General features: G+C 34.5%; 1 protein-coding gene across 1 annotated transcript; it reads left to right on the top strand.

Moving 5' to 3' along the window:
* Positions 1 to 1734: 1734 nt before the first annotated feature.
* On the top strand, positions 1735 to 2690 carry LOC132634148 (kunitz trypsin inhibitor 5-like). Its single transcript, XM_060350445.1, has one exon. It carries the CDS (start codon positions 1740 to 1742, stop codon positions 2565 to 2567), a length of 828 nt encoding a protein of 275 aa, XP_060206428.1. The 5' UTR covers positions 1735 to 1739; the 3' UTR covers positions 2568 to 2690.
* Positions 2691 to 10004: the final 7314 nt, after the last annotated feature.

The raw sequence follows: 10004 nt of genomic DNA, 5'->3' as shown, positions 1-10004 counted from the left end.
TTTTGAGTAAGTTGTATTTATCTTTTAGGCTTTTAGCGTAGGTGTTCATTTTGACTTTTCAAAGATTGATAGACTTCATTACGTAATGTCACAAATATCATGCTACACATTTAATTAGTCATTTGTCACCACCCATTTCTAATCAGTGGAGAGATCAAATTAAAGTTGCCTAATTGATTTGTCAAAGAGATATTATCCTAAGTATGCATGTACAAGAAAATTACGTCTCTTTGTCCACTCGTGAATATAGTTCAACATTTGAAAATGCTGGCACAATTCAATATGTACAAGAAGTTTCATCTATAATTGCTTTCCAACGCAATTAAAATATGTACAAGAAGTTTCAAAGATTTATAGAAGGATAAAATAATACTCCCTCCGTTTCAATTTATGTGAACCCATTTGACTGAGGACGAAGTTTAAGAAAGTAGAGAAGAATAACAACATCCATTATGAACCATAAGTTGTCTTCCAGAAAGGAGAAAAATAATTTGGTTCTATAGACATCATTTATATGTGTTGCATTTATTCTTTACTGAGATTTTGATGAGGTTACTTATAAAACAAAGATAACTTTTAAATAAAATTTTATACTTTATAATATTTGTAGATGCCTGATAACGTCCAAATCCACTCCTCAAATGAGAAAGTGTACACGGTCGTATGCAATATTATTTATCCAACTATGAGTCGGGTCGATCCCACAGGGAACAATATACTAGGTGATTTAAACAAGTAAGGAATTATCACTTTCTACGCTAAGCCAAACACTTGATAATAACTTGAGTTTAAATCGCCTTAGCGTAGTTGGTGATAATTCTTTACTTGTTTAAATCGCCTTTATATTGTTCCTTGTGAATTCGACCCAGACTCATAGTTGAATAAATTATATTGCATACGACCGTGTACACTTTCTCATTTGAGGAGTGGACTTGTGCGTTATCAGGCATCTACAAATATGTAGAGTATACAATTTTATTTAAAAGTTATCTTTGTTTTATAAGTAACCTCATCAAAATCTCAGTAAAGAATAAATGCAGCATATAACTGATGTCTATAGAACCAAATTATTTTTCTTCTTTCTGGAAGACAACTTATGGTTCATAATGGATGTTGTTAATCACACATATGCTATAACTAAGTTGGATTTCAAGAAATTATAAAAATCTAAAATTTAAATAAAATTCAACAAATAACAAAAAATAAGAGACTTATGTCATGTAAATGTTTGGAAGGTAAAAAGAAAGTCCAAAGTAAGGATAAAAGAAATCTGTGTTCAATTTTTAAATACATTTGTTCAATTTAAATATTAAGTCTTTTATTTTTAAAAGTTTGCAAAGACTGTTGAACTAATTTTCAATAACTTAATATAAAAATAAAATTGAAAATAAATAAATATAAGTAACTACAAATTTAACTTTTAATCTTAGTTTTGGTAAGCCCAGGCCAAATGCCACTAATATCCTATATATGTAAAGGAAGCACATATACGTCTCTTCCTCCGTCCATTTTTTAATAATATTATTTTCAAACATTTTTGAATAATATTTCAACCTTTGAAGGTGCTGACACGTTCAGATATACATGTAGACGACGTGCAAAGATTATAGCAGGATACACGGCTAGAAATTTATAGTCAATTCCATCTAGCTTGTAAACTACTTCTAGCTGATACAATATTCAGATTATATCATAAATTAATGATCTTATTTTTCAAACTGGTAGAATATTCAAACCTCATGCCTATATATTTTATCCGTTCAAATATAATTCTATACGAACCAATCCATACAAACACAATGAAAATGGAAGTTAACGTTCAACGATTCATGGTACCTTTTTTTCTTATTATTACATTGTCAACACACTCTTTTTTCCTCGTAAAAGCCCAAGATGTTTCTGAACCGATACTTGACGATTCTGGTAAAGCTGTCCAAAAAGGAGCAAACTATTTAATTTCACCAGCGGGTCGGGGCAACGGGGGTGGACTTCAGGTGGGTTCCATTAGGAACCGAACCGACCCGCTAGTCGTAACACAAAATGCCGATGAATCTGTAATTGGCGGTAACGTTCAATTTTCACCAGACGACACGAAAGAAAACACCGTCAGAATATCGACTGATCTGAACATCAAATTTACGTCTATGGTAATTTCTAATTCCTCCACAGTATGGAGAATTAACACTGAATTAATTCCACAACGTTATTTGGTGACGGTTGGTGGAGTTGAAGGAAATCCAGGGCGTGAAACTTTGAGCAATTGGTTTAAGATTGGTAAGTACGAGGATGCGTACAAACTTGTGTATTGTCCTGGAGTTTGTGAGACATGTAGACCATTTTGTGGAGACATTGGAATACTTGTTGAACCTAACAACAAAAGGGTTTTGTTTGTTGGTTCTGATAAACCATTGAAAGTTAAATTTCAATATACCGAGTTGGGTATTACCGTAACCAATAATACTAGTCCTCCAAGCCCGAGTGCCAGTATCCCAGACAAACTGCCAACCTTGCCCTTTATTAAAGCTGTAATGTGCGTTGTTATTTGTTACCTCATAAATGTGATGTGAATTACATGAAATTGTAATTCGTATGTCGGCAGGGGCGGAGTCAGGGCAATCCAAACCCCCTTCGTCGAATAATTGCACTATATATAAGGTTAAAATTATATATAGATGCTGAATCTTCTTGAATTTTTCATGTGTATTTACTTTTTTATATTTTGAGTTTTGATTTCGCTGGACCACCACTATGTATCGGAACGAATACAATCCTTTTATATTTAATTAATTGCATTGATTAGTTGGACCAGTTTTATGATTATCTAAAAGCTCAAGGAATGTGTGTTAATGTATTGTATTTTGGTTTGATTAGGAGTGAATTTTATTGTATTGAATTGGAGTGGAAGTCATAGTTTATTTTAATTGTAGAAGTAGTTTGTGACCACATCATTGTAATCTGTGTATCATTCTATAAATTATATTCCGTTCACTTTTACTTATTCAGTATTTTAAAAATAAATTTTCATTTTTACTTGTCACTTTTAATATATCAAGATAAAACAATATTTTTTTTCTATTTTACCCATAATATTAATTACTCACTTCAAATTGTTTTTCAAATCCAACAAAAATATGCACCAATTAATACGGGTACATTGGTGAATTATGCACTTCATTTATTATTTCTTAAATAGAGTGAAAATTCAAAGTGGTTAAGTACAAGTAAATGGAGGGAGTACTTACTCAAATTATTTTGTCTCATAATAAGTGTCATCTTAGGAAACCAAGACATAAAGTGAATAGTTTTTTTCAATTCTACTCTTAGACAACAAAGTAACATCTAAATGATGATTGAAAAAGTCACATAGTAACTTAGTATTATTGAATTCCCAATATCAAAAGGTTTATTTTTTGTGCATGCTTTAATTAAAAGGTAAAAGTAATTTATTTTTATTATATAAGCATAATTTGGTAAACTTCATATTGCATTATTGGTTTCTTCATATGCGTATATGTTTTTGGTTGATGAAACTTATTATGAGACGGAGGGAGTAATTTTTATCTCACCTTCTACCTATATAAATAAATAACGTAATGCATTAATTCCCGGTTAGTTATATACCAAAATTAGTAATACGGTGTCTGATTTTGAATTAAACTCCACATAATTTCGGAGAGTAGCAGAACTGTGATGTGTTTGCTCAATTAATTTATGTTTAATCATTATTTGAAAAAGTGGTATTGAGTTTCAAAAATACGAAAAAAAGAAGCATTTAAAGATTCACTTAATTTACAATTAGTATTATCTAATTAGATAAATGAACGAGATCAGCGGCTCAAATAAGTTTTTTTAGTTGATTCAATTAAAAATTAAAATTAAAATCACGCAGAAGAAAAGGAGAGGGAGCGGGAGCGGGAGCGGGAGAGGGAGAGGGCAAATCTGTGAAAGCCTTCATCGATGTAATATAGACAATGAATGAGGCTATTTATTTTCCTATATTATGGGAATATATAGTGCGGTAAGTGTAAATTTTTAGTAAGAATATAGCAACTTCTGCTAATGCTTCTAAGAAGAAACTATTTTAGTTAGCTCTTCCTTACGGCAGGAAAGCAGCTTTGCTAGTAATTTAAAATGCTACTCAATCACCAGCGTGTGGATTGTGGTGGGATGGTTGAGATCCCTTCATCCTTAATCAGAGGTCTCAGATTAGAGCACAGGGAATGGAAAAATTCCTAATGGGAACCGCTACCCCCAAAATGGGCCTTGCAACGCGCTATTCAAATTTAGTCGGGCTTCAATGTGAGTACCAAACACCGGATGAGAAAAGAAAATGCTACTCGATTTTTTTTTTCTTCAATATACCATAAGCTTGGATACTATTACACTAAGTTGTATACATGTTCATTTTTACTTTTCAAAGATAGATATATAGACTTTGTTACGTAATGTCACAAAGAAGGTTATCATGCTCTACATATTTGAGAAGAATCAAATCATTGAAAATTAAAGTGGTGCTATTGGAAACTTCATATTTAAATATATTGCAGTTATAAATTTATATTATTTACATTTATTAGTAACACTTTTTTTGTGAAGGCTATAACTAGTGAAAAAAGAAGGTATGTAAAAATTCGATTATTATTTATCAATATATGTGTCGTCAGTTGATATTCATCATGAGAGATTTTTATCAATATTTTCCTAGTTGATATTAAAATGCTAACTTTCTTTTCCTTAAAGTTTGGCCAAATAACTCTTCAAGATAAGCTTCTTTTGAAAATTAAGCACTTCAACGTCTCATACACTTGGCTAAATGGGGATCTATACTAAACTCCTCCTGTATCTTTTAACCTATGTGTTCATTTTGACTTTCCAAAGAAGACTTTGTTACGAATGAATTTTACGTATTGAGTCACAAGGAAAAAAGGGATCATACTACGACTTTGTTGCCAGCACCCCGACCTAGCTTGCTATTGATCTTTCTATTAAAAGATCAAATAAAAGTTGCGTATTACTCCGTGTACTAAAACATAGGTTGCCAAATTGATTTGTCGGTACAAGAAGCTTACATCTCTTACTTCGTCTATTCGTGAGTATAGTTAATTCAACGTTTGAAAATGCTGACACAATTCAAATAAATGTACAAGAAGTCAATTCAAAGATTATATTATCGCTAGGAGGATACTACTAGTCTAGTTGTTTTCCCACTGTTTAATGTGTAAAATGTAGGCGTGCATAGGTGACTCAGAGAAAATGTCAAACCATACATTATTTATCACACGGCTTCACAAAAGACTCAACGGCTAAAAAGACGTTGATAGTCCATTCTGTTATAAAATAAAAACTATAAAGTAAATATTCGGAAGAAATATGTAGAGAGATATATGATTGTATTGCTCATCCAATTCTCTACATATGGCCACTATTTATAGAGGAAAATATATGCTTAATGGCTAAGCCATCTAAGATAACATGGCTAAGTAACTTAATGGAATGACTAAGCTATTTAAGATAACATGGCTAAGTAATCTTAATGGACAAACAAACTCATAACACTCCCCCTTGGATGTCCATTAATTAGATGATGTGTCTCGTTAAAACCTTATTAGGAAAAATCCTGTGGGAAAAAGCCTCAATGAAGGAAAAAGAGTACACATATCTAGTAATACGCTTTGAGAGCTGCCTCATTAAAAGCCTTACCAAGAAAACCCAATGGGACAAAACTTGGTTAAGGAAAAAATAGTACAACGCGTATTTCACTCCCCCTGACGAAGACCAAGATTCAGATGTCGGAGCCTTCGCATTCCAATCTTGAATATCATCTTCTCAAGAGTTGAAGTTGGCAAAGATTTGGTGAACAAATCTGTTATACCTCGGAAATTTTCCCGTTAGCGTATAGTGAATAGGCTAACAAAGGACATAGCGTGTGCGATGTTTTGATGAGTAATGACGTCCCTTAGATTGGTATCGAAGTGTTGAACAATTGTGAAGAAGGTTCCATAAGGATAGGAGATTTAACGAAGCGACAAAAATAAGATTCATTTAACTGGTGGATTATACGGACCGTATAATGGTTTTACGGCCGTATAATGAACCGTAGAAGTGTCACAAAATGAAGTTGAGGAAAGGTGGGTTTTACGGTAGATTATACGAACCGTATAAAATTATACGGCCCGTAAAATGAACCGTCAAGTTGACACAGAAAAGGGCAGCCACTGGAGAAGTTTCACGGTCGATTATACGGACCGTATAATGGACTGTATAATGGCATCAGGACAGATTTCAACTTTATAAAAAAATGATCCAAGTTCATTTTATTCATTTCTCCTTCTTACTCCACGACCCAATCTCTCTCTAGAACATTCCAAACTCTTCCAAACCAAGAATTCAAGTGAAGAATTAAGATCAACTTCATCAATCCACCAAAACCAAGTGTAAGAAACACATCAAAGGGTCATTTAAGTCAAGAAATTCCATAGAAGGTGGAACTAGGGTTTTATCTAAAAGGAGCATTTTGACTCAAGACTTGTTCAACCATCATCTAAAGCAAGTTTCATGACTTTATCATGTTGTTTAAGGTATTAGAAGACTAAGGAGCTTGAATTGTAGAAAGACATGGGAAATGGGTCTTGAATGGGTGAATAGTGTCACCATTGAATGATAGTGGAGTAGAATCATGAATGTTGATGTGTTGTGATTATAAATACGTTATAAATGACGTTTATATCATGAAACAAGTATTAAATGCGCGAAACCACAAAAATGAGTTATAAGGATAAATGTGGGCAAATTGGAGGAAAATAGTGGAATGTGATAAACGTATATAAATGATGGTTGTTGATTGTAATATTGTGGATGTTGTTGTGAAAGTTGGGATTTGATATAGACTATGGGAAAATTAGTATAAATAAAGGAAGTGCCGCCCAATTTTCTCTAGAAATAGTGACGCATTTCCTTAAGTCGACTAACTAATGTGAATACGGATTCTCTCGTGAAGGTAGCGACGTGACGCTAAAGGGGAGCAAGTGAATGGTAGCTTAGCTAAATGACAAAGGTATGTGAGGCTAGTCCTTTTCTTTCTATGGCATGAATCCCATGATATGATTCTTTTCCCTTTTCATGATTCTCCTATATCCCGGAAAGACAAGAGAGCTTAGATCATGAATAGCTATATGAGCCAAGAGATACGACATGACGTTCCTATAAAGTAAATGATGTTGTTCCTTGTATACACTCACCTTATATACTAATCCCTTCAAGGTGAGGCAGAATGCTCATATATGTCCATAATGGAATCGATGGTTCACGACCTTACGTCACCTCGATAGAATGCAGTTGCTCTAGAGTCTTTATGCATGTATGATGACAAGTATATTTTGATAAGCATATTATTATAAGTATTTTATGATGAGCATGTCATGATTGCATCACACCGGGCCTAGTTGGCCGGACAGTCACCGCCAAGGCGGGCAGCTATACGGATACACCATGACCAGTTGGCATGGGCAGACACCACTAGTGGGCGGCATGAGATGATACCCCGGATGCGGGAGGCCTGGACGCGGGCTAATGTTATTGATTATCACACCTTTCCGGTATGGACGGGCAGCTTACATGTTATGCATATATGATATGATGATGAGTATGAGTAAGGCAGCATGCATTACTTCTCTTATGATTGTCATTTAGATCCAGATGTTTCATATTAATGTTCTCATTATATTATTACTGTCTTTCTTCATTGTTTATGCCTCTCATACTCAGTACAATATTCGTACTGACGTCCGTTTTCTTTGGACGTTGTGTTCATGCCCACAGGTAGACAGGGAGGTGAGCTTGATCCAGATTCTTAGTAGCTATCAGCTGATTGAGAGCACTCCATTGTTCGGAGGTGCTTGTGATTCTCCTTTTGGTATATATGCATATTTTGGGCACGATAGAGTCTTGTTCCGTCTATGTATATAGTATGTCAGTAGAGGCTCGTAAATACGCAGTGTGGGTTAGATGGTCTCACAAGATGTTATTATATGTATATATTATTTTGATGGCCTAGAGGCAAGTGTATATAAAGCATTTATGTTTCCATATAAAAGATGATTTTTCTACAATTTGTGTATAAAGTTGGTAAAAGAGCACTAAATAAGTAAGATGAGTATTAGAGCGAGTGGTGCCCGGTGGCTAGCCCCGGGTACCCGTCACGGCCCCTAGCTTGGTCGTGACAAAATCTGCAGGATTGTCACTTGATCGGATTTGTTGCACATCAATATCACTATTCTTCTGCAGAGTGTGAAAAATAACTTTGGTGAAATGTGCTTTGTTCTATCTCCTTTTATGAAGCCTTCTTTTAATTGAGCTATGCATGAAACATTATCTTCATATAATACTGTGGGTATTTTTGTATCACATTTTAAGCCACATCTTTCTCTGATGAAATGTATCACTGATCTCAACCACACACATTCTCTACTTGCTTCATAAATAGCGATTATCTCAGCATGATTTGAAGAAGTAGTAACAATGGACTGCTTTGTCGATCGCCATGATATAGCAGTACCTCCGCATGTAAACAGATAGCCCGTTTGAGATCGAGCTTTATGTGGATCAGATAAATAACCTGCATCGATATAACCAACTAGATCTGTACTACTATTGTTAGCATAAAACAGACCCATATCGCTAGGTCCTTTCAGATATCGCAATATATGCTTAATCCCGTTCCAATGCCTCTGTGTAGGAGAAGAGCTATATCTTGCTAGCAAATTAACAGAAAAAATGTTATGTCAGGTCTTGTAGCATTATCAAGATACATAAGTGCACTTATTGCACTAAGATATGGTACTTCAGGACCAAGTAGCTCTTCGTTTTCTTCTTGAGGTCGGAACGGATCTTTTCTCACTTCAAGTGAGCGAACGGCCATAGGAGAACTTAAAGGATGCGCCTTGTCCATGTAAAATCGTTTTCAAACTTTCTCAGAATAGGCAGATTGATGGATAAAGATACCTTTTGCGAAATGTTCAATTTGCAGACCAAGACAGAGTTTTGTCTTTACGAGATCTTTCATCTCAAATTCTTCCTTCAAATATTCAATCGCCTTTTGGAGCTCTTCTAGAGTTCCAATGAGATTTATGTCATCAACATAAACAACAAGTATAATGAACCCTGATTTTTTTTTCTTAATATGTTTTCTTAATAAAAACGCATGGACAAATGACATCATTTATATATCCTTCATTTATCAAGTACCCACTTAGGCGATTATACCACATGCGCCCTGATTGTTTTAAACCATATAATGATCTTTGTAATCTAATTGAATACATTTCCCGAGACTTTAAACCAAATGCTTCAGGCATTTTATATCCTTCAGGAATTTTCATATAAATTTCATTATCAAGTGAGCCAAAAAGATAAGCTGTAACCACATCCATCAGATGTATTTCAAGGGTTTCATAGACAGCTAAACCGATGAGGTATCGAAATGTTATAACATCCATAACTGGTGAATACGTTTCCTCATAGTCGACACCGGGTCTTTGAGAGAATCCTTGTGTAACAAGGCGTGCTTTATATCGCACAATTTCATTTCTCTCATTTCTTTTCCGTACAAAGACCAATTTGTGGCCAACTGGTTTTACACCATTAGGCGTTTGGACTACAGGTCCAAAAACCTCACGTTTATCAAGTGAATTCAATTCTGATTGAATTGCTTTTTGCCATTTTGGCCAATCATATCTTCGTCGACATTCTTCGACAGATTGAGGTTCCTGATCCTCACTGCCTTTTGTTATACCCCATTTTAACGGGTTGAAATTTAGAGTATAACATATTGGAGATTCCTCTTTTGCTTTGTTTTAAGGAGTCGCCACCTAATTGATTTAAGGTGAATTAGGGCACCTAATTATTAACTAAGGTAAAGCTAACTAAACCTCTGTTAATAGTCTGCTTAATCAGTGTGATTCTAGGTAAGGGTTCTATATTATCCTAAAGGGAAGGGGTTAGGAATC

The sequence above is a fragment of the Lycium barbarum genome, chromosome 3 (genome assembly GCF_019175385.1).
Source record: "Lycium barbarum isolate Lr01 chromosome 3, ASM1917538v2, whole genome shotgun sequence".
NCBI classification, from domain to species: domain Eukaryota; kingdom Viridiplantae; phylum Streptophyta; class Magnoliopsida; order Solanales; family Solanaceae; genus Lycium; species Lycium barbarum.
Note: the sequence above shows the minus strand (reverse complement) of the source record. Positions and strands in the feature narration are given on the sequence as shown.